Here is a 26,914-nt window from a genome sequence, read left to right on the forward strand (position 1 = left end):
ACATGGTGGAGGAGCTGGGATCAAGTGGAAGACTGTGCAGAGGACGACTCTCAAGAATTCCATGTACAAGAGGCAGGAACCATAATCTTATGTATAAGATTAGTACCCCTTTTAATTGTTTTTCAGTCGCAGACAGTGTCCTACAATTTTCTGTTTATGTTTCATTGTGTGCGTGTGACAATTTCACTTGATAGGCAGGAAAGTGTTTTGTCTAGTGTTTAGCCACTTTGATCAAAATGAGTGAAACTCAGTTAAATCGAATAGGCATGACCACGCGGTCAGGCCGTCAATTTCATGCTACAGCTCCAAATGTACACTTAAACAGTGAAGCAAATTCCGCGAGCAGTAGTTGTTCGCTTTTACATGGTTTTTCGGGAGCAAATCAGCAACCAAATTTAATCGATCAGATATCTCAATTGTTGATTAATAAACTAGAACAATTGGTAACTCAAAATAACCAATTAGGTAGCAACATTAAAGAGGTCACAGAAAAGCTGGACCAAAATTTGAAATCATTGAGAGAAGAAATCAACGCAACAAATAACAAAGTACAAATTGTTGCATGTGACATAGAAAGGGTAGAAACCAAAGTTGACTGGAGGCTTTCACAATCTCCGAATTTAAAGAAACAAACAAAAGCATTGAATTAGTCAATGAACATGTCAAAAACACGGAAGTAGTCGTTTTAAATGAATTAGTGAACCGAAAAGACGAGTTAAAAATGTTGCAGGAACTGTTTGTCTCAGAAAAAGAATTGGTAGAGGAAAGATTGAAATTAAATTCTGAAGTTGTTTCTGATAAGATATCTCATATTGACGAGAAAGTAGAAAGTGTAACAATAGAACTGCAAACAGTCAGCTCTGAAGTTTCAAAACTGCAAAATAACATAATGTCCAATTTTGATTCAAACCAGATGTTTGTGCATAGTTGTAACAATGTTAGTTTAAAATGTTACCCAGGTGATGCGAAATTGCATCCAGTTGACTTTGTGCATCAGTGCAAAGACAGTTTCCAACCTAACATGCCAGATTCTGCTAAAGTTAAATTTGCAAAATGTTTTTTGGATGGTGAAGCCCTTACATGGGCAAACCAAAACATTAATACAAATACTACATCTTTTGCCAATTTTGAACGCCAGTTCTTGGCAAAGTTTTGGTCGGAAAACAAACTGGGCGCTGATGACCACGCTGTTTAGTGCCCGGAAACCTCAAACCATGGAAAACAAACAGGCAAGAATAAAATCTGAATTTCTTAACGGTAGCAAATATCACACAGGTCTTGCAATTAGCATGCAAGAATTTTGTGAAAAACAATTAGGGACATTGTCACATTTGAGCAAACCCTTGGACGAACTGATGCAGATTGACGCACTGAAACGGCGCCTACCACACCATTTTCAGTGGGGACTTGTATATGGACCAGATGACAATGTTGGCGAATTTTTATGTTATGTAGACAAAATTGACCTTGCATGGCAGAATGACGACAGACAGTACAATCAAAACCTCGGAAAGACTCACAATAGGAATGGGAGGTCACAACAATATAATGGACACAGAAATAATAACTGGCGTGGTAACAAAAACAGACATTACAACAGACACGAAAACCATTAAGAACAGAGAAACAGTAACCAGCCTCACAACAGCAATTCCAACCAGGGAAACAGGTAACCTCCTCGTTGAGAGCCTGTCAATTTGAGGTGAATAATTATGGCACAAACCAGGCAAATAGGGGGTTAAAGAGACAGAAACGTAAAAGCAATCATAAATGTAATGTAAATAGGGACTATTACTTAGATGATACTAGCTATAAGCAAAACTTTTGGGATCACATGTTGAGTGAATGGAATAATGCACATACTCAAGCAGGACCACAGTTTGAACTTAATGAACATGACTTAGCATTAATTGATGACACATTAACACCTGATGTAGACAGAACGTATGATATTTATGGTATCACTAGCTCGTTTTCTGATGAAGGTAAGGATAATGAGGTATCTATATTAGTAGAAATTGGTAGCCAAAATGAGGAAATAACACCTGACTCTGATAATGAAACAGGTAGCGATTTCAGTAGTGTAACTTCAGATGTTGAACACTTAGTAGTTAAGGCAGATGTGCATGCAGAGGCATCACCCACAGATTATTTTGATGATGATTTTGGTAAAGATAGTCATGTTAAGGATGATGTATTTGATGATATATGTACACAAGAGGAATTAGATGGCATTATTTATGTTGAAGTTATTGATAATGGTGTTGCGGCTGAAAGTAACTCTGAATGCGAAATTGGTTCATGTGAAGATATTAAGAGTGCAAACAATGTATTGGTATCAATTTGCATAAAAGAAATCTTAAGTAAATCTACTAATAAGAAGGAACAAGCTAAGTTGATAGGTGAGAAGATTTTGGAATCTATTATCAGTGAAAATGAAGTTTGTTTAGAAAATAATAAGGAAAGTGAAGTCATCAAATCAGCGCCATCCGTGAAAGACAATTTTAAGTCTAGTGAAAGTAAGGTATCTGTCTCATGTGTATTTAATTCCAGTCATAACGACACTCAATCTTATGTCGATTCTGACATTGAAACCTGTGGTAAAGAAGTATGTAACAACATCGATACAACTGAATTAGAAAGTGATTTGCTGGCAGAGAATGTGAATAGTGACCCAAATATTACCTTAGGTAGCCCTTACGTAGAAATAAGCATTAACAATTGGTCAGGACTTTGTTTGATTGACACTGGCAGTCCCATTAGTAGTATCTCAGCCAAGTTGAGGAACAGGATAAAAGACACTGAAAGTTGCATCGAATTTCCCATCACAGGTGTATGGCTTAAAGGTGCCACTGGCAAGTTTAGTAAGTTAATAAATAAACAAGCTTTAATTACATTTTCTGATGGCAACATTAATTTTGAACATGGTTGTTTAGTTATTCCAGGCCTCAATGAGCAAATGATTTTAGGGATGGACTGGATAGTTAAAGCAAAGGTGAGTTTTGATTGGCAAAATTCTGAATTACTGTTCACTGAACCAAAGGCCAGTATTCAAGGAAAAGTAGGGATCCAGTTAAATTCAAGTACAAACAGTAGTAACCATATTAGGGAAATAATTTATCCAGAGTGTAGCCATTACATGGAGGAACAGGAAAATAAGGATCACAATAACCAGAATTTGGTTGATGATAGTTACTCCCTAACCATATCAGAAAAGGTAAAAGAAGCAAATGACTTGACTGAGTCTGAAAAGCAGGAATTAGAAAATTTTCTCTGGGAAAATGTTTAGTGATCAACCTGGTAGGGTCAAAGATTATGAATGTCATTTGAAGTTAAAGCCACACAAACCCTTTTTCATTAAGCCTTATGGGGTACCCATCTGTAAAAGGAAAGAAGTGGAGAGGGAACTCCAGAAAATGCAAAAATGGAGAATAATAGAGAGAAGTCACAGTCCATGTAACAGCCCGATGGTCTGTACTTAAAAAAAGGATGGTGGTGTTAGGCTGGTATTGGATTCACGTCACCTGAATTAGTTTTTAGAAAGAGAAACCGATCATCCTGAATCCATAGAGGAACTCTTGTACAAATTCAATGATACAAAATATTTTTCTAGCCTGGATTTGACCTCAGGTTTTCATCAAATCACATTAGCACAGGATTCAAGGCAGTACACAGCCTTTTTATATAATGGTAAATGTTTTCATTATTGTGTTGTTCCATTCAGACTGAATGTGTCTGTAGCTGAGTTTATTCAAGCTTTGGATCATGTGACTGGAAGTGGACTACTATCTAAACTAATTATTTACGTGGATGATATATTAATAACCAGCAAAACTTGGGAGGAACACCTTGATACTTTGTACAAATTAGCCAATAAGTTCAGGCAAGGCGGTATGACCCTTAAATTAAGTAAATGCAAATTTGAAGTTTTTAGGCCATATAATTAACAGATAGGGCATTCTACCTGACAGCGATAAAATTTCTGCAGTTGTCCAGTTTCCATGTCCAAAGAACAAGAAACAGTTGAGGTCATTTTATGGTCTATGTAATTTTTATCAGAAGTATGTCAGCACCCAAGCTTTAAACGCACAGTGTTTGAGAGAGCTATTAAAAAAGAACACCATAAGGGAATGGACAGATCAATGTCAAGCAGCATTCGATGAGATCAAACAACAACTAAATAACAGTCAATTACTCCACAGACCTGACCTTTCACTACCATTTTGCCTAATGACAGATAATTCAGATTACAGATTGGGTGTACATTTGTTTCAACAGAAGGAAATTGATGGAAAAATAGAACATCTTTCAATCAGCTTTGCCAGCCGAGGTCTGCAGAAACATGAACGTAATTACACAGTGACTGAGAAGGAACTACTTGCCATTGCATGGGGTTTCACTAAATACAGGAACTATCTAGCAAGTCAAAGTCATAGTTTTCACAGATCACAAAACTATGTTATATTCAAGACTGTAAACTTTTCAATAGTAGATTAACCAGGTGGGCCATATTTTTGCAACAATTTGATTATACCATTCAGTATATAAAAGGGGATCAGAATATAATTGCTGATGCTTTGTCTAGATTACCTGTGGGGGGTGGTCAGGAAGAACTATTGGATAACAAAGTGTTTAAAATAATGTTCATGAGAGGGATTAAGGGTGAAAAGGAAATTACTAACATTTGCAGTCAGCTTAGGAGATACCAGAACCAGGATGATGATTTGAAACTTGTGAAAAGCCTTATTGGCAAAAAGGGTTATTAAAAGTTTGGCATGTATTATCAAAACTTTAAAGGGATTTTATTCAGGAGACATAACACTGACATCTGGAAGGTTTGTTGGCCTATACAAAGTGTTGACGTTTTAATTAAGTACACACATGACAGCTATGGACACTGTGGAATCATGAAATGCACTGACAAACTTAAGGAAAATGTCTATTTTAATAATATGTTTAGAAGAGTAAGACAGGTTATACAAAAATGTGATTGGTGTCAAAAGAGTAAAAGTCACAAATCAGAAATACCAAGGTTATTTAGGCAAACTGGAACTCATAGGAATTGATTTGTTTGGCCAATTGCCAATACATATTTGTTTGTAGTTGTTGACTTATGCACTAAACTAGTAAAATTGTATCCACTAAAGAAGGCAACAAGCAGGATAATTTTAAACTGTTTCTGTAATGATTACTTCACATAGATTGGAAAACCAAAAGCCATGCTTCCAGACAATGGGAGCCAATTTACATCTAATGTTTGGAAAGATTTCATGAAAGATGGAGACATTAAGCACGTCCTTATTTCTGTTTATTCTCCATCTTGTAACCCAACTGAGTGCTATATGCATGAAATAGGCAGGCTTTGTAGAACTTACTGCTCTAAAGATCATACAAATTGCTCAAGTTACATATGTGATTTTGAAGATGTTTTGAACACCTTGCAACATACAACAACTGGCTTTACACCTTATGAAGTCCATTTTAACAAACACCCACCAAACATCTTGTATGAACTGATCAATTTCCCTGTCTGTAATGAGTTAACACCGGACGAGAGAATGGAAATAGTAAAGAAAAATATTGAAACACACTGTGCCAAGAGAAAGCTTAAACATGATTCAAAAGGAAAATTTACACAGTAAAATGTAGGTGATTTAGTCTTAACCAAAAGTTATGAGAAATCCAAGGCAATCAATAGAGAGATCAAGAAATTTTTCAATATTTACATTGGTCCATTTGAAGTTTATGAGAAACCACATCCAAACGCCTACTGACTTATCTATCCCAAATCAAAAAAAGCTATTTGGTTTAAGAAATGTCACTCAGTTGAAACCTTATGTGCAATAATTGCAATCCCTCAGGGGGGTACACAATCTTTGTGTACTAAGCGTGTGGCTGGCTTATGCAAGGTGCCCCAGCTAATGTGGCATTTTCTTCTCGAAAACAATGATGCCACATTCTACGATACCTTTCTGACACACAAACTTCCAACAATACATATGTTAATTTTTTGTATCTATGTTTGCTTGTATTTGTTATGTAAGATATTTTCATGTGATTTAATTTGTAGTATAAGATACATTTTGTTTTGATTGAGTAATCTGCATCATCAGATGTATTGATAATTTGACATTTACATCCTACCGATTGTGACTATTACTGATATGTGAAGACTATGATTTGAACTTGCGTTGCCAGGAAAAGCCAATATGTATTTTCTAGTGAGGAACAATTACACATCTTTACAGACAACAGACCATACTTTATTTATATCAGCTTATCCAGAAATGAAAGGTGAATTGTGTGAAGATACACTAAGCTTATTAATACATACTTAAAGATTTTATGGTACATTTGTGCAGTTAAGAAGAATTATATACATCTTTTCACTGTTTTTTATCTTAAATATGTTATCCACAAGGAAGGAATTACTATGTTTTGCTTCTTATACTGTTATACAATTGACAACTGAATTAATGTGTTACTATATATAAGAACACATTAGATGGTTTATGAAAGAGTTGAAGTGTTTTATGCTGTTAAGAAGGGATTACCACCACGATATACTATATACATGTTTCACTCAGTTATGTACACACGAGAGAGATGTTGAAATTGCTATGAATTGTTGAGAATTGTCTTGAAATAAGGTAAGTGATGTGATTTGCATTTGTATTAAGGATTTGAGGTTGCAGACTCATTCCTGTTTCTGATTCACATGAATTGATGTTTACGGTTTATTGGTGGAAAATGCTTTGTTTTGGCTTGCATTTTCGTAGGGGTATTTGGATGATGATGATGATGATGATGATGATGATGATGATGATGATGATGATGATGATGATGATAGGTTTAGATTATATGATATGCAATGCTGCTGAGGTGGTTCGGTGGTATTCAACCCTCGTTTATTAATGGTTTTGATGATTCGTTTAATTGAGACAATTATGATGATTATGGTACTGTGCAGTCACACATAACAGAACTAATGAATCAGTTGAATCGCATGAAGTAGAACTCTTATACATTTTGATTGAAGGAAATGCTGATGTGAAATTAAGCTTGAGAGTTATTTTGAACAACTATGACAACACATAGCACACAAATCACATTGAAAAACTATTATTTTACATTAGTCGCATCTCACAAGACACAATCTGGAGACTAGTTTGGTATTGAGGGGTAGGAAATGACAACTTTAATAGACAGACTGAGGATTTTGACGAAATGAAATATAAGATGCCATGTGACAAGGTTCTGGGTTTTTTTTTTTTTTTTTTTTTTTACAGAATCTCCTTACTGCAAGGTTGCTAACTATAGCACAATTACATTTTCAGTTGCTTAAGTGTATCTTGCCACTTCCAGGATTTTTTTTTATGTATTAATTATTTTCTCACAATTTATAAAACCTTGAAGCTATTTCTCGGTGTTAATTTGATCTGACTTTCTGGATGTTTGGTAAACATTTTGAAACGTTATTTCATTTGATGTAGAAAGCCAAGAAATATTGACTATACATAATATATTCAGATACTTGTGACAACAACCCGGATTGGATATAAATGAACAGTTTCTATACTGTCACAATATAAATATACAAATATAATTTCGATTATTCATGTCTGATAAGATTTGTAAAATATTTTATGGTATTGCAAACTGTTAGGATAAATTTTATTCTTCTGTCTTTTATATGATAATATTACTCTAGAACATGTCATATGGACACTTTAAAAGTGCAACGTAATTAATTCAATCAAATTTGTAATTTGTTAGCTTAGTTGTGTTTGAGTGTTTGAAGGAGGGAAAATTAATGGACACTCTAGAAGTGATAGTTTCGGAGAAACATTCATTCAGAAAATTTGATGTAAATATTGATTTTGTAAAAGTTTGGAAAGTTCTTTGTAATCTCATATTTCCAATTCTTGTTTTCTTGATGTATATGTTTGTAGCTATTATGAAAATTTATCTGTATGTAAAGTTTCATGGTCCAAATTTGTACCTTTTAAGATATATGCAGTTTGTGTTATTTTGTCCAACTAGTACCGTATCAAATCAGTCACACTAATATTTCTGTGAGAAGAGTTTCGTCTATCAGGCTAGGCAAAACTCTTCTGGGGTACTGAAATATTACTGTATCTCATTGCCACCAGTCCTAATTGTCCAATTGTAAAGTGACCTGTTTCCAAATTACATACAAAAATAACCACTATTTCAGTATACACATAATTCGAAAACGATGCTTTGCTGATTAACATTGTTCTTATGTGAGAAACATAACAGAAATGTGAAATTAATACTGTAACTAATCGAAAGAAATAGAGCACATGGTCAGGATGTACCAGTAAACCTATCATTATAAAAGTACTACAACAAATTAAATAGAACATATAAATAAAGCATGTTAATTGAATCTCCGATATGTGTTAGCACTGAAATTCAGGCACTAGTTGATTTGTTATAAACAAATTTAGAAATGTAATTGTTACCTGTAACATAATTGGTCAGAAAATGTTATATTAACTCATAACAAAGTTGAAAATAGGTTCACCTTGTTCAGCACTGAGATTGTAAGTTTTTAGCAATGTGTATCTCATATTCGGTTTAACTTTTAATTGTGATTTTACATAAAATTGTAATTTTCATTGTAGGTAATTGTTAACAAAAGTATAAATAGAGGTCACGCAGGCGCCTTGGGGCACTCGTTTTTTGGCTATGGTTGGGAGCAAATGTTTTGTAGGCTCACTCGTTTGTTGATTGTTGTGAACTTCGTTTGATGTCAACTTTGGGTACATTTGATGTAACCGGTAAAGTTCACCAGGCTCGGACACCTGAGTCCTGGAAACATATTGGTATTAAAACTGCACTGTACTTTGGAATTTATTTGGGAGTTTTCCGCAATTCTTTTCATAGGCTGCACAGCGACGAGACATGAATCCAGGAATTTTACTAAACCACGAGAACTAAACAACTCTCAATGTTGGTAGAATTGACGTGAAGACAACAGCGCATCGACTGGGCATTTTCACTCAAAACATTTGCAACACGGAGGTGGGAAAATTTAAACATCTCAACATGGTGGAGGAGCTGGGATCAAGTGGAAGACTGTGCAGAGGACGACTCTCAAGAATTCCATGTACAAGAGGCAGGAACCATAATCTTATGTATAAGATTAGTACCCCTTTTAATTGTTTTTCAGTCGCAGACAGTGTCCTACAATTTTCTGTTTATGTTTCATTGTGTGCGTGTGACAATTTCACTTGATAGGCAGGAAACTGTTTTGTCTAGTGTTTAGCCACTTTGATCAAAATGAGTGAAACTCAGTTAAATCGAATAGGCATGACCACGCGGTCAGGCCGTCAATTTCATGCTACAACTCCAAATGTACACTTAAACAGTGAAGCAAATTCCGCGAGCAGTAGTTGTTCGCCTTTACATGGTTTTTTGGGAGCAAATCAGCAACCAAATTTAATCTATCAGATATCTCAATTGTTGATTAATAAACTAGAACAATTGGTAACTCAAAATAACCAATTAGGTAGCAACATTAAAGAGGTCACAGAAAAGCTGGACCAAAATTTGAAATCATTGAGAGAAGAAATCAACGCAACAAATAACAAAGTACAAATTGTTGCATGTGACATAGAAAGGGTAGAAACCAAAGTTGACTGTTTGGAGGCTTTCACAATCTCCAAATTTAAAGAAAAACAAAAGCATTGAATTAGTCAATGAACGTGTCAAAAACACGCAAGTAGTCGTTTTAAATTAATTAGTGAACCGAAAAGACGAGTTAAAAATGTTGCAGGAACTGTTTGTTTCAGAAAAAGAATTGGTAGAGGAAAGATTGAAATTAAATTCTGAAGTTGTTTCTGATAAGATATCTCATATTGACGAGAAAGTAGAAAGTGTAACAATAGAACTGCAAACAGTCAGCTCTGAAGTTTCAAAACTGCAAAATAATATAATGTCCAATTTTGATTCAAACCAGATGTTTGTGCATAGTTGTAACAATGTTAGTTTAAAATGTTACCCAGGTGATGCGAAATTGCATCCAGTTGACTTTGTGCATCAGTGCAAAGACAGTTTCCAACCTAACATGCCAGATTCTGCTAAAGTTAAATTTGCAAAATGTTTTTTGGATGGTGAAGCCCTTACATGGGCAAACCAAAACATTAATACAAATACTACATCTTTTGCCAATTTTGAACGCCAGTTCTTGGCAAAGTTTTGGTCGGAAAACAAACTGGGCGCTGATGACCACACTGTTTAGCGCCCGGAAACCTCAAACCATGGAAAACAAACAGGCAAGAATAAAATCTGAATTTCTTAACGGTAGCAAATATCACACAGGTCTTGCAATTAGCATGCAAGAATTTTGTGAAAAACAATTAGGGACATTGTCACATTTGAGCAAACCCTTGGACGAACTGATACAGATTGACGCACTGAAACGGCGCCTACCACACTGTTTTCAGTGGTGACTTGTATATGGACCAGATGACAATGTTGACGAATTTTTATGTTATGTAGACAAAATTGACCTTGCATGGCAGAATGACGACAGACAGTACAATCAAAACCTCGGAAAGACTCACAATAGGAATGGGAGGTCACAACAATATAATGGACACAGAAATAATAACTGGCATGGTAACAAAAACAGACATTACAACAGACACGAAAACCATCAAGAACAGAGAAACAGTAACCAGCCTCACAACAGCAATTCCAACCAGGGAAACAGGTAACCTCCTCGTTGAGAGCCTGTCAATTTGAGGTAAATAATTATGGCACAAACCAGGCAAATAGGGGGTTAAAGAGACAGAAACGTAAAAGCAATCATAAATGTAATGTAAATAGGGACTATTACTTAGATGATACTAGTTATAAGCAAAACTTTTGGGATCACATGTTGAGTGAATGGAATAATGCACATACTCAAGCAGGACCACAGTTTGAACTTAATGAACATGACTTAGCATTAATTGATGACACATTAACACCTGATGTAGACAGAACGTATGATATGTATGGTATCACTAGCTTGTTTTCTGATGAAGGTAAGGATAATGAGGTATCTATATTAGTAGAAATTGGTAGCCAAAAAGAGGAAATAACACCTGACTCTGATAATGAAACAGGTAGCGATTTCAGTAGTGTAACTTCAGATGTTGAACACTTAGTAGTTAAGGCAGATGTGCATGCAGAGGCATCACCCACAAATTATTTTGATGATGATTTTGGTAAAGATAGTCATGTTAAGGATGATGTATTTGATGATATATGTACACAAGAGGAATTAGATGGCATTATTTATGTTGAAGTTACTGATAATGGTGTTGCGGCTGAAAGTAACTCTGAATGAGAAATTGGTTCATGTGAAGATATTAAGAGTGCAAACAATGTATTGGTATCAATTTGCATAAAAGAAATCTTAAGTAAATCTACTAATAAGAAGGAACAAGCTAAGTTGATAGGTGAGAAGATTTTGGAATCTATTATCAGTGAAAATGAAGTTTGTTTAGAAAATAATAAGGAAAGTGAAGTCATCAAATCAGCGCCATCCGTGAAAGACAATTTTAAGTCTAGTGAAAGTAAGGTATCTGTCTCATGTGTATTTAATTCCAGTCATAATGACACTCAATCTTATGTCGATTCTGACATTGAAACCTGTGGTAAAGAAGTATGTAACAACATCGATACAACTGAATTAGAAAGCGATTTGCTGGCAGAGAATGTGAATAGTGACCCAAATATTACCTTAGGTAGCCCTTACGTAGAAATAAGCATTAACAATTGGTCAGGACTTTGTTTGATTGACACTGGCAGTCCCATTAGTAGTATCTCAGCCAAGTTGAGGAACAGGATAAAAGACACTGAAAGTTGCATCGAATTTCCCATCACAGGTGTATGGCTTAAAGGTGCCACTGGCAAGTTTAGTAAGTTAATAAATAAACAAGCTTTAATTACATTTTCTGATGGCAACATTAATTTTGAACATGGTTGTTTAGTTATTCCAGACCTCAATGAGCAAATGATTTTAGGGATGGACTGGACAGTTAAAGCAAAGGTGAGTTTTGATTGGCAAAATTCTGAATTACTGTTCACTGAACCAAAGGCCAGTATTCAAGGAAAAGTAGGGATCCAGTTAAATTCAAGTACAAACAGTAGTAACCATATTAGGGAAATAATTTATCCAGAGTGTAGCCATTACATGGAGGAACAGGAAAATAGGGATCACAATAACCAGAATTTGGTTGATGATAGTTACTCCCTAACCATATCAGAAAAGGTAAAAGAAGCAAATGACTTGACTGAGTCTGAAAAGCAGGAATTAGAAAATTTTCTCTGGGAAAATGTTTAGTGATCAACCTGGTAGGGTCAAAGATTATGAATGTCATTTGAAGTTAAAGCCACACAAACCCTTTTTCATTAAGCCTTATGGGGTACCCATCTGTAAAAGGAAAGAAGTGGAGAGGGAACTCCAGAAAATGCAAAAATGGAGAATAATAGAGAGAAGTCACAGTCCATATAACAGCCCGATGGTCTGTACTTAAAAAAAGGATGGTGGTGTTAGGCTGGTATTGGATTCACGTCACCTGAATTAGTTTTTAGAAAGAGAAACAGATCATCCTGAATCCATAAAGGAACTCTTGTACAAATTCAATGATACAAAATATTTTTCTAGCCTGGATTTGACCTCAGGTTTTCATCAAATCACATTAGCACAGGATTCAAGGCAGTACACAGCCTTTTTATATAATGGTAAATGTTTTCATTATTGTGTTGTTCCATTCAGACTGAGTGTGTCTGTAGCTGAGTTTATTCAAGCTTTGGATCATGTGATTGGAAGTGGACTACTATCTAAACTAATTATTTACGTGGATGATATATTAATAACCAGCAAAACTTGGGAGGAACACCTTGATACTTTGTACAAATTAGCCAATAAGTTCAGGCAAGGCGGTATGACCCTTAAATTAAGTAAATGCAAATTTGAAGTTTTTAGGCCATATAATTAACAGATAGGGCATTCTACCTGACAGTGATAAAATTTCTGCAATTGTCCAGTTTCCATGTCCAAAGAACAAGAAACAGTTGAGGTCATTTTATGGTCTATGTAATTTTTATCAGAAGTATGTCAGCACCCAAGCTTTAAACGCACAGTGTTTGAGAGAGCTATTAAAAAAGAACACCATAAGGGAATGGACAGATCAATGTCAAGCAGCATTCGATGAGATCAAACAACAACTAAATAACAGTCAATTACTCCACAGACCTGACCTTTCACTACCATTTTGCCTAATGACAGATAGTTCAGATTACAGATTGGGTGTACATTTGTTTCAACAGAAGGAAATTGATGGAAAAATAGAACATCTTTCAATCAGCTTTGCCAGCCGAGGTCTGCAGAAACATGAACGTAATTACACAGTGACTGAGAAGGAACTACTTGCCATTGCATGGGGTTTCACTAAATACAGGAACTATCTAGCAAGTCATAAAGTCATAGTTTTCACAGATCACAAAACTATGTTATATTCAAGACTGTAAACTTTTCAATAGTAGATTAACCAGGTGGGCCATATTTTTGCAACAATTTGATTATACCATTCAGTATATAAAAGGGGATCAGAATATAATTGCTGATGCTTTGTCTAGATTACCTGTGGGGGGGGGGGGGGGGTGGTCAGGAAGAACTATTGGATAACAAAGTGTTTAAAATAATGTTCATGAGAGGGATTAAGGGTGAAAAGGAAATTACTAACATTTGCAATCAGCTTAGGAGATACCAGAACCAGGATGATGATTTGAAAATTGTGAAAAGCCTTATTGGCAAAAAGGGTTATGAAAAGTTTGGCATGTATTATCAAAACTTTAAAGGTATTTTATTCAGGAGACATAACACTGACTCTGACATCTGGAAGGTTTGTTGGCCTACACAAAGTGTTGACGTTTTAATTAAGTACACACATGACAGCTATGGACACTGTGGAATCATGAAATGCACTGACAAACTTAAGGAAAATGTCTATTTTAATAATATGTTTAGAAGAGTAAGACAGGTTATACAAAAATGTGATTGGTGTCAAAAGAGTAAAAGTCACAAATCAGAAATACCAAGGTTATTTAGGCAAACTGGAACTCATAGGAATTGATTTGTTTGGCCAATTGCCAATACATATTTGTTTGTAGTTGTTGACTTATGCACTAAACTAGTAAAATTGTATCCACTAAAGAAGGCAACACGCAGGATAATTTTAAACTGTTTCTGTAATGATTACTTCACACAGATTGGAAAACCAAAAGCCATTCTTCCAGACAATGGGAGCCAATTTACATCTAATGTTTGGAAAGATTTCATGAAAGATGGGAGACATTAAGCACGTCCTTATTTCTGTTTATTCTCCATCTTGTAACCCAACTGAGCGCTATATGCATGAAATAGGCAGGCTTTGTAGAACTTACTGCTCTAAAGATCATACAAATTGCTCAAGTTACATATGTGATTTTGAAGATGTTTTGAACACCTTGCAACATACAACAACTGGCTTTACACCTTATGAAGTCCATTTTAACAAACACCCACCAAACATCTTGTATGAACTGATCAATTTCCCTGTCTGTAATGAGTTAACACCGGACGAGAGAATGGAAATAGTAAAGAAAAATATTGAAACACACTGTGCCAAGAGAAAGCTTAAACATGATTCAAAAGGAAAATTTACACAGTAAAATGTAGGTGATTTAGTCTTAACCAAAAGTTATGAGAAATCCAAGGCAATCAATAGAGAGATCAAGAAATTTTTCAATATTTACATTGGTCCATTTGAAGTTTATGAGAAACCACATCCAAACGCCTACTGACTTATCTATCCCAAATCAAAAAAAGCTATTTGGTTTAAGAAATGTCACTCAGTTGAAACCTTATGTGCAATAATTGCAATCCCTCAGGGGGGTACACAATCTTTGTGTACTAAGCGTGTGGCTGGCTTATGCAAGGTGCCCCAGCTAATGTGGCATTTTCTTCTCGAAAACAATGATGCCACATTCTACGATACCTTTCTGACACACAAACTTCCAACAATACATATGTTAATTTTTTGTATCTATGTTTGCTTGTATTTGTTATGTAAGATATTTTCATGTGATTTAATTTGTAGTATAAGATACATTTTGTTTTGATTGAGTAATCTGCATCATCAGATGTATTGATAATTTGACATTTACATCCTACCGATTGTGACTATTACTGATATGTGAAGACTATGATTTGAACTTGCGTTGCCAGGAAAAGCCAATATGTATTTTCTAGTGAGGAACAATTACACATCTTTACAGACAACAGACCATACTTTATTTATATCAGCTTATCCAGAAATGAAAGGTGAATTGTGTGAAGATACACTAAGCTTATTAATACATACTTAAAGATTTTATGGTACATTTGTGCAGTTAAGAAGAATTATATACATCTTTTCACTGTTTTTTATCTTAAATATGTTATCCACAAGGAAGGAATTACTATGTTTTGCTTCTTATACTGTTATACAATTGACAACTGAATTAATGTGTTACTATATATAAGAACACATTAGATGGTTTATGAAAGAGTTGAAGTGTTTTATGCTGTTAAGAAGGGATTACCACCACGATATACTATATACATGTTTCACTCAGTTATGTACACACGAGAGAGATGTTGAAATTGCTATGAATTGTTGAGAATTGTCTTGAAATAAGGTAAGTGATGTGATTTGCATTTGTATTAAGGATTTGAGGTTGCAGACTCATTCCTGTTTCTGATTCACATGAATTGATGTTTACGGTTTATTGGTGGAAAATGCTTTGTTTTGGCTTGCATTTTCGTAGGGGTATTTGGATGATGATGATGATGATGATGATGATGATGATGATGATGATGATGATGATGATGATGATAGGTTTAGATTATATGATATGCAATGCTGCTGAGGTGGTTCGGTGGTATTCAACCCTCGTTTATTAATGGTTTTGATGATTCGTTTAATTGAGACAATTATGATGATTATGGTACTGTGCAGTCACACATAACAGAACTAATGAATCAGTTGAATCGCATGAAGTAGAACTCTTATACATTTTGATTGAAGGAAATGCTGATGTGAAATTAAGCTTGAGAGTTATTTTGAACAACTATGACAACACATAGCACACAAATCACATTGAAAAACTATTATTTTACATTAGTCGCATCTCACAAGACACAATCTGGAGACTAGTTTGGTATTGAGGGGTAGGAAATGACAACTTTAATAGACAGACTGAGGATTTTGACGAAATGAAATATAAGATGCCATGTGACAAGGTTCTGGGTTTTTTTTTTTTTTTTTTTTTTTTTTTTTTACAGAATCTCCTTACTGCAAGGTTGCTAACTATAGCACAATTACATTTTCAGTTGCTTAAGTGTATCTTGCCACTTCCAGGATTTTTTTTTATGTATTAATTATTTTCTCACAATTTATAAAACCTTGAAGCTATTTCTCGGTGTTAATTTGATCTGACTTTCTGGATGTTTGGTAAACATTTTGAAACGTTATTTCATTTGATGTAGAAAGCCAAGAAATATTGACTATACATAATATATTCAGATACTTGTGACAACAACCCGGATTGGATATAAATGAACAGTTTCTATACTGTCACAATATAAATATACAAATATAATTTCGATTATTCATGTCTGATAAGATTTGTAAAATATTTTATGGTATTGCAAACTGTTAGGATAAATTTTATTCTTCTGTCTTTTATATGATAATATTACTCTAGAACATGTCATATGGACACTTTAAAACTGCAACGTAATTAATTCAATCAAATTTGTAATTTGTTAGCTTAGTTGTGTTTGAGTGTTTGAAGGAGGGAAAATTAATGGACACTCTAGAAGTGATAGTTTCGGAGAAACATTCATTCAGAAAATTTGATGTAAATATTGATTTTGTAAAAGTTTGGAAAGTTCTTTGTAATCTCATATTTCCAATTCTTGTTTTCTTGATGTATATGTTTGTAGCTATTATGAAAATTTATCTGTATGTAAAGTTTCATGGTCCAAATTTGTACCTTTTAAGATATATGCAGTTTGTGTTATTTTGTCCAACTAGTACCGTATCAAATCAGTCACACTAATATTTCTGTGAGAAGAGTTTCGTCTATCAGGCTAGGCAAAACTCTTCTGGGGTACTGAAATATTACTGTATCTCATTGCCACCAGTCCTAATTGTCCAATTGTAAAGTGACCTGTTTCCAAATTACATACAAAAATAACCACTATTTCAGTACACACATAATTCGAAAACGATGCTTTGCTGATTAACATTGTTCTTATGTGAGAAACATAACAGAAATGTGAAATTAATACTGTAACTAATCGAAAGAAATAGAGCACATGGTCAGGATGTACCAGTAAACCTATCATTATAAAAGTACTACAACAAATTAAATAGAACATATAAATAAAGCATGTTAATTGAATCTCCGATATGTGTTAGCACTGAAATTCAGGCACTAGTTGATTTGTTATAAACAAATTTAGAAATGTAATTGTTACCTGTAACATAATTGGTCAGAAAATGTTATATTAACTCATAACAAAGTTGAAAATAGGTTCACCTTGTTCAGCACTGAGATTGTAAGTTTTTAGCAATGTGTATCTCATATTCGGTTTAACTTTTAATTGTGATTTTACATAAAATTGTAATTTTCATTGTAGGTAATTGTTAACAAAAGTATAAATAGAGGTCACGCAGGCGCCTTGGGGCACTCGTTTTTTGGCTATGGTTGGGAGCAAATGTTTTGTAGGCTCACTCGTTTGTTGATTGTTGTGAACTTCGTTTGATGTCAACTTTGGGTACATTTGATGTAACCGGTAAAGTTCACCAGGCTCGGACACCTGAGTCCTGGAAATATATTGGTATTAAAACCGCACTGTACTTTGGAATTTATTTGGGAGTTTTCCGCAATTCTTTTCATAGGCTGCACAGCGACGAGACATGAATCCAGGAATTTTACAAAATCCCGAGAACTAAACAACTCTCAATGTTGGTAGAATTGACATGAAGACAACAGCGCATCGACTGGGCATTTTCACTCAAAACATTTGCAACGCAGAGGTGGGAAAATTTAAACCTCTCAATGAACCATCTGCCAAGCACTTAAGTGTGAACTGCAGAGCATTCATGTAGCGATACATTCTCTTAGAACTTTTGTGTTACTAAATTTCTTCTGCCTCACAGAAGAACAGCAAGTGGTCAGAATACCATAAGTGGTATACAGTCTTAGTTTTCCTACTGCAAATATAATGCTACAGAATGAGTACTTACATAATCCTGAACTTCATCCTCGTCAATTGTTATTTCTGCTTCTTGTTTGATGTCGTTCGTATGTTCCAATATCGTAGAAGTATCCTCCAAATTCTGCAAAAAATTAGAGCATCAGACTGAGCAAGAGTTGAAGCAGAGCACTATTTACACACTGAAGTGACAAGTCTTGAGATACATAATAATATCATGTTGGACCACCTCGGGCCATTGCAGTGCAGCGATTCGACATGGTATGTACCAAACAACTCATTGGAAGTCCCCTGCAGAAACAATGAGCTATGCTGGCTCTGTAGCCATCCATAATTACAAATGTGTTGCAAATGCAGAATTTTGTGCATGAAGAGACCTCTTGATTATGTTAAATATTTCAACATTTCACAGCCCTGTCAGTAACTGTATACATATTAATTTTAATTTTAAAAACCAACAGCCTCAGTTGCAAAGTTTACCTAGCTTTACCTAGGTTTCAGTCGGGATAACCCAACCTTCTTCAGAATAAAAGTAACTAGCGGTTGTACATAGTGGACGTCGTCAAGCTAAAACTACAAATCCATAAATTATCGTCAGACTGTAAAAACTTATCTGGAACTGCCTCGGCCCAACTTCACGACCGCGATGCGGCAGCCACGAGTGCTGTACTGGAACTCACACTCGTGGCTGCCGCATCACAGTTGCGAAGTGGGGCCGAGGCAGTTTCAGATAAGTTTTTACAGTCTGACGATAATTTATGGATTTGTAGTTTAGCTTAATGACGTCCACTATGGATATTCGCTAGTTACTTTTATTCTGAAGAAGGTTGGGCTTTCCCAACTGAAATCTAGCTACATCTAGGTAAACTTTGCAACTGAGGCTGGTGGTTTTTAAAATTAAAATTAATCTTGCTTACAAGGTGCATTCAAGTTCTAAGGCCTCTGATTTTTTTTCTCCGGACTAGAAACAGATAGAAACATACGCATTGTTTTAAAATAAGGCCGCGTTCATTGTCAATACGTCCCAGAGATGGCAGCACCGTACGGCAGATGGAATTTTACTGCCAGCGGCGAGAATGAGAACTGTTTTAAATACTTAAAATGGCGACGTTTTCCTTACTTGAACAGCGTGCAATCATTCGTTTTCTGAATTTGCGTGGTTTGAAACCAATTGAAATTCATCGATAGTTGAAGGAGACATGTGGTGACAGAGTTATGGATGTGTCGAAAGTGTGTTCGTGGGTGCAACAGTTTAATGAAGGCAGAACATCGTGTGACAACAAACCGAAACAACCTCGGGCTCGCGCAAGCCGGTCTGACGACACAATCGAGAAAGTGGAGAGAATTGTTTTGGGGGATCGCCGAATGACTGTCGAACTGATCGCCTCCAGAGTTGGCATTTCTGTGGGTTCTGTGCACACAATCCTGCACGACAACCTGAAAATGCGAAGTGTCATCCAGGTGGGTGCCACGAATGCTGACGGACGACCACATGGCTGCCCGCGTGGCACGTTGCCGAGCAATGTTGACGCGCAACGACAGCACGAATGGGACTTTCTTTTCGTCGGTTGTGACAATGGATGAGACGTGGATGCCATTTTTCAATCCAGAAACAAAGCGCCAGTCAGCTCAATGGAAGCACACAGATTCACCGCCACCAAAAAAATTTCGGGTAACCGCCAGTGCTGAAAAAATGATGGTGTCCATGTTCTGGGACAGCGAGGGTGTAATCCTTACCCATTGCGTTCCAAAGGGCACTACGGTAACAGGTGCATCCTACGAAAATGTTTTGAAGAACAAATTCATTCCTTCACTGCAACAGAAACGTCCAGGAAGGGCTGCACGTGTGCTGTTTCACCGAGACAACGCACCCGCACATCGAGCTAACGTTACGCAACAGCTTCTTCGTGATAACGACTTTGAAGTGATTCCTCGTGCTCCCTACTCACCTGACCTGGCTCCTAGTGACTTTTGGCTTTTTCCAACAATGAAAGACACTCTCCGTGGCCGCACATTCACCAGCCGTGCCGCTATTGCCTCAGCGATTTTCCAGTGGTCAAAAGAGACTCCTAAAGAAGCCTTCGCCTCTGCCATGGAATCGTGGCGTCAGCGTTGTGAAAAATGTGTACGTCTGCAGGGCGATTACGTCGAGAAGTAACGCCAGTTTCATCGATTTCGGGTGAGTAGTTAATTAGAAAAAAAATCGGAGGCCTTAGAACTTGAATGCACCTTGTATGTCCCATAAATGTTCAATGGGATTCATGTCAGGTGATCTGGGTGGCCATCTCATTTGCTCGAATTGTCCACCATTTTTTTCAGACCAATCATGTACAATTGTGGCTCACTGATATGGCGCACTGTCATCCATAAAAATTCCATTGTTATCAGAGAACATGAAGTCAACGAATGGCTGGCAACTGGTGTCCAAATAGACAACCATAACCATTTCCAGTAAACGACCGGTGAAGTTCCAGAGGATGCAGTCCATTTCATTATAAACGCAGCCCACATCATCACGGAGCCACCACCAGCTTGCCCAGTACCTTGTTGACAACTCGGGTCTGTGGCTTCGCAGGGACTGCGCCACACTTGAATCCTGCCGTAAGCCCTTACCAACTGAAATCCAGACTCGTGTGACCACGCCACAATTTTCCAGTCATCTAGGATCCACCCAATACGGTAGAGGCACTGCGGGTGACATCGTGTTGTTAGCATAGGCATTCACATCGTTCGTCTGTTGCCACAGCGCATAAAAGCCAAATTTCACCACATCATCCTAATAGGTGTGTTCGTCGTAAGTCCCACATTGACTGCTGTGGTTATTTCACACCGTGTTGCTTGTCTGTTAGCATTCTATGCAAACCCTACTGCCCTTGTTTGTTAAGCACAGGCCGTCAGACACTGTGTTGTCCGTAGGGATAGGTAATGCCTGAAATTTGTTCTCGGCACACTTTTGACACTGTGCATTTAAGAAGATTGAATTCCGTAGTGATTTCTGAAATGGAATGTCCCATGCATCTAGCTTCAACTCGCATTCTGCCTCGAAAGTCTTAATTCCCGTCATGAGGCCATAATCATGACGGAAACTCTTTCACACGAATAATCTGAGTAAAAATAACAGCTACACCAATGCACTGCACTTTTATACCTTGTGTATGTGGTACTACCGCTGTCCGTATATCAGCATATCGCTATCCCATTACTTTTCTCACCTCTGTGCATATTCTTGAGTGGGAAGGGAAGGCTAGTATACAAGTGTACAACAAGATGGAAGGAAACAAGTCTTAGTTTTTCTACTGTGCGTATCATGCTACAGAACGAGTACTTACACAATTCTCAGCTCCATCCCCATCAAATGTTACTTCTGCTTCTTGTTTAGTGCTGTTTGTAACTTCCAAATTTGATAATGATGTATCCTCCAAATCCTGAAAAAAAATTACAGCATCAGCATCAGACTAAGCAACACTTGGAGCAGAGCACTATCTTTTCTTGAACAGGAGGGGGAATGGGGACTAGCGTACAAGAGTACAAGAACGTGGAAGGAAATAAGGATAGCACTCAGAGGACAGTTTAAGTTCATAATTGTTGGGGTGCATTTGCAGGTTACTTTTGAATGTTTCTTTCCAACATACCCAGTACAGAATCAAACTACATTAAATTTCCTACAAAAAAAAGTCCATTTCATTTTTTTTTCCAGGACTAATAGTTTGCACAAAGAGAGCTAGAAAAAACTGAATATTTTGAGCAATGCTCATGTGCTGTAGCTTAGGTGGTTTTTGCAAGTCAATTTGAGATAGTTTCCCAAACTGACGGTCCAAATGCGCTCTATATCAAACTGCAACACACAGACATCTAGTGATACACTGAGATACTTCTTTGAATGTAGTGCATTGTAGAATGAGATGTTCACCCTGCAGCGGAGTGTGCGCCGATATGAAACTTCCTGGCAGATTGAAACTGTGTGCCCGACCGAGACTCGAACTCGGGACCTTTGCCTTTCGCAGGCAAGTGCTCTACCATCTGAGCTACCGAAGCACGACTCACGCCCGGTACTCACAGCTTTACTTCTGCTGGTATTTTGTCTCCTACCTCCCAAACTTTACAGAAGCTCTCCTGCGAACCTTGCAGAACTAGCACTCCTGAAAGAAAGGATATTGCGGAGACATGGCTTAGCCACAGCCTGGGGGATGTTTCCAGAATGCGATTTTCACCCTGCAGCGGAGTGTGCGCTGATATGAAACTTCCTGGCAGATTAAAACTGTGTGCCCGACCGAGACTCGAACTCGGGACCTTTGCCTTTCGCGGGCAAGTGCTCTACCATCTGAGCTACCGAAGCACGACTCACGCCCGGTACTCACAGCTTTACTTCTGCTGGTATTTTGTCTCCTACCTTCCAAACTTTACAGAAGCTCTCCTGCGAACCTCGCAGAACTAGCACTACTGAAAGAAAGGATACTGCGGAGACATGGCTTAGCAACAGCCTGGGGGATATTTCCTGAATGGTAGAACACTTGCCCACGAAAGGCGAAGGTCCCGAGTTCAAGTCTCGGTCGGGCACACAGTTTTAATCTGCCAGGAAGTTTCATAGTGCATTGTAGCTGTCACTCACTACTTGTGTTCTCAGCAACAGATGGCACAGGGAATGTACTACAGAAGTGTAAGATGGTTGGGGGGGGGGGGGGGGAGGGGGGGGGGGGGGGAAGAGACCAAACAGCGAGGTCATCTGTCCCATCGGATTAGAGAAGGATGGAGAAGGAAGTTGACTGTGCACTTTCCAAGGAATCATTCTAGCATTTGCATGAAGTGATTTAGGGAAGTCATGGAATACCCAAATCAGGATGGCTGGACGCGGGTTTGAACTACTGTCGTCCTGAATGTGAGTCCAGTGTGCTAACCACTGTGCCACGTCACTTGGTGCAATTGGAGATTGTAACTTTTTTTTCATAGTGATAATTTTGAGGACATCATTGACATTGAAAGTAAGAATACCTAAAGTTGAATTAGTAGCACTGCTTTAATGAGTGGTTCTGAAATGAAAGCGCTGAGGCAGCATGCACTTTTGATATTGATTTTTTTGTGTCAATTTTTTCTTGTATTTGTTGCTTACTATGATAATAAAGGTTAATCTTATGAAAAATTTTGAAATTGAATTTTTTGTTGTTGAGACTCAAATGGTTAAGTGCCTGGCAGAGGGTTCATCGAACCAGCCTCAGACTATTGCTCGCAGCTCCACTCTCTAACAGCTCAACAGAAAATTAACACTTAAATCTTTCTGTGAGAGCTTTTATTTCTCTTATTTTCTTATGGTCATCATTTCGTCCCATGGAGGTTGGCATCAACAAAATATTTCCACGTTCAGCCCAAAAAGCTGGCAACTGAAATTTCACGAAAATATCTCGCCGCAACAAAAATCACCTTTGTTTAAACAACCCGTATATCATATTCGTGACTCTCTCTCTCCCCCATATTTCGCAATAGTATGAAACAAGCTGCCCTTCTTTGAACTTTTTCAAGGGTCTCTTTCAATCCTGCCTGATGCTGATCCCAGACAATGCAGGAATGTTCCAGAAGAGGATGGACAAGGAGGAGGAGATTAGTGTTTAACATCCCGTCGACAGCGAGGTCATTAGAGACGGAGCGCAAGCTCGGGTGAGGGAAGGATGGGGAAGGAAATCGGCTGTGCCCTTTCGAAGTAACCATCCCGGCATTTGCCTGAAGTGATTTAGGGAAGTCACGGAAAACCTAAATCAGGATGGCCGGAGATGGGATTGAACCGTCGTCCTCCCGAATGCGAGTCCAAGGATGGACAAGAGTAGTGTAGGAAGTCTCACTGGTCAACCTGTCGCATCTTCTCAGTGTTCTGTCAATAAAACAGTCCTCTGTTTACCTTCACCACAACATTATCTCCATTTACACACATACTCGGCAAGCCACCGTAAGGTGTGTGGCAGCGGGTACACCCTGTACCACTCCTTGTCATTTCCCTTCCTGTTCCCCTCACAAAAAACGCGAGGGAAAAACAACCATCTGTTCACCTCCATATCAGCCCTAATTTCTCGTATCTTAACTTTGTGGCCCTTAAGCACAATGTATGTTGGCGGGAGCAGAATCGTTCTGCAATCAGCTTCGAGTGGCGGTTCTCCAAATATTTTCAATAGTGTTTCCCCAAAAAGAATGCCGCCTTCCCTCCAGGGATTGCTATTTGAATTCCCGAGGCCTCTCCGTAACACTTGAGTTTTGTTCAAACCTACCGGTAACAACTCTAGCAGCCCTCCTCTGAATTGCTTCGATGTTTTCGTTCAATCCGACTTGGTACGGATCCTAAACACTTGAACAGTACTCAAGAATAGGTCGCATTAGTGTCCTATACGCAGTCTCCTTTACAGCTGAACCACCCTTTCCTAAAATTCTCCTAATAAATTGATGTTGGCCATTTGCCTTCCCCACCACAGCTTTCACATAATCGTTCCACCTCATATCAATTTGCAGTGTTATTCCTAGAAATTTAAACAACTTGACTACGTCGAGCTGGGCACTAATAATACTGTATCTGAACATTACAGGTTCGTTCTTCTTACTCATCTGCATCAACTTACATGTTTCCACATTTAGGGCTAGCTGCCATTCATTACACCAAATGGAAATTTTGTCTAAGTCATCTTGTCTCTTACTACAGTCATTCAACACCTTGCTGTACACCACAGTTTCATCACCAAGCAACTGCTGACTGCTGCCCACCCTGTCTGCCAAATCATTTATGTATATAGCGAAAAACAGTGATCCTATCACACTTCCCTGGGGCACCCCCGACAATATCCTTGTCTCTGATGTATACTTGCTGTCAAGGAAAAGGTACTGGGTTTTATCACATAAAAGGTATTTGAGCCACTCACATATCTGAACTTATTCCATATGCCCATACCTTCACTAACAGCCTGCAACGGGGCACTGGGTCAAATGCTTTCCAAAAAATCTAGAAATATGGAATCTCCCTGTTGTGCTTCTTCCATAGTTCTCAAGTATATCATGTGAGAGAAGGGCAAGCTGAGTCTCGCACAAGCAATGCTTTCTAAAGCCATGCTGATGCATGGACATTAGCTGCTTAGTCTATTATATTCAAACTGAGAATGCGTTCAAGTATTCTGCAGCAAACGCCAAGTTAGGGATATTGATTCTGCAATTTTGCAGGTCCATTTTTTTTTAACTTCCTTATACACTGGAGTCACCTACGCTTTTTTCCAGTCGTTTGGGACTTTGTGCCGGGTGACTGATTCACAATAAATGCAAGCTAGGTAAGGGGCCAATGCTGTAATGTACTCTTTGTAAAATCGAACTGGATTCCATCCAGACCTGGTAATTTATTTGTTTTCAAATCTTTACGTTGGTTCTCTACACCAGATATGGTTATTTCTACGTCATCCATACAGGAGTGAGTCTGATGGTCAAATGACGGTACGTTTGTACTGTTCTCCTGCAATAATGATTTCCTGAATGTGAAATTTGAAACTTTGGCTTTCGTTTTGCTGTCGTTAACTGCCATACCAGACTGGTCAACAAGGGACTGAATGGAAGCCTTGGACCTGCATAGCGATTTTACATATGACCAGAATTTTCTCACATTCTCTGCCAGATATCTTGCTAAGGTGCAACAGTGGCAGTTGTTATATGCTTCGCACATAGATCTTTTCACAGACACATGAATCTCCACTAACCTTCACTTATCATTCGTGCACCGCCTTTTGAACCTACAGTGCAACAGATTCGGCTTCCTGAGCATCTGACGAATTTTGTTATTACACCGTGGTGGGTCGTTTCCATCCTTTAACGACTTACTAAGCATGTAACTCTGCAGACCATGATTTACAATCTGCTTAAGCTTTGCACATCATTCCTCTACATCCATCTTACTGGTACTAAGTAATGCCAATTGACTGTCTAAGAAAGATGTTAATAATGGCTTATCTGCTCTATCTAGCAGAAACACTCTCCTAGCCTTCTTGAGTAATTAACTTTCGTAATTGTAGTTTCTATAATGACATGATCGCTAATCCCCGTTTCTATACTGATACAGTCTGGCCTATTTGTAGCTACGAGGTCCAAGATATTTCCATTGGGTATGGACTGCCAAGCTAGCTGCTCAAGATGATTATCAGAAAACTTGTTCAAAAGTATTTCACATGATTGTCTTTCTGTGCTCCTCACAATGAATCCATAGACATCCCAGTCTGACCTTGGCACATTAAAGTCGCCTCCAACTAGTATTGCATGATCTGAGTATTTACAAGCTACTGACCATAGACTTTCTTTGAATGACTCCGAAACTGCTACAGCAGAATCGGGTGGCCAGTAGAAACACCCAACAATTAACTTTGTATATAATATATACAATTTTTCCCACGTGGAATGTTTCCTTCCATTATATCAACAATTAACTTTGTTTCACCTACACCTGTTATACATGAGCAGATTACTTCACTATCACTCAACTACAACCTCAATAGAGACAATATTTTTGTCAATGCTATAAACACCCCCCTCCTCTAATCTGTCTTTGCGATATATATTCGACAACTCGTTAAATAC

General features: G+C 37.6%; 1 protein-coding gene across 1 annotated transcript in view; it reads right to left on the minus strand.

The window, feature by feature from the left end:
- LOC124719729 overlaps positions 1–26,914 on the minus strand; it is a 173,880-nt gene that overhangs the window by 86,428 nt on the left and 60,538 nt on the right. The window contains exons 6-7 of the mRNA XM_047244931.1: positions 21,661–21,756; positions 18,363–18,455 (exon numbers count right to left, since the gene is read on the minus strand). Of these exons, the coding sequence (XP_047100887.1) occupies positions 18,363–18,455; positions 21,661–21,756 (189 nt within the window). The remainder of the gene's footprint in view (positions 1–18,362; positions 18,456–21,660; positions 21,757–26,914) is intronic.

This window comes from Schistocerca piceifrons, chromosome 11 (genome assembly GCF_021461385.2).
Source record: "Schistocerca piceifrons isolate TAMUIC-IGC-003096 chromosome 11, iqSchPice1.1, whole genome shotgun sequence".
Taxonomy (NCBI): Eukaryota; Metazoa; Arthropoda; class Insecta; order Orthoptera; family Acrididae; genus Schistocerca; species Schistocerca piceifrons.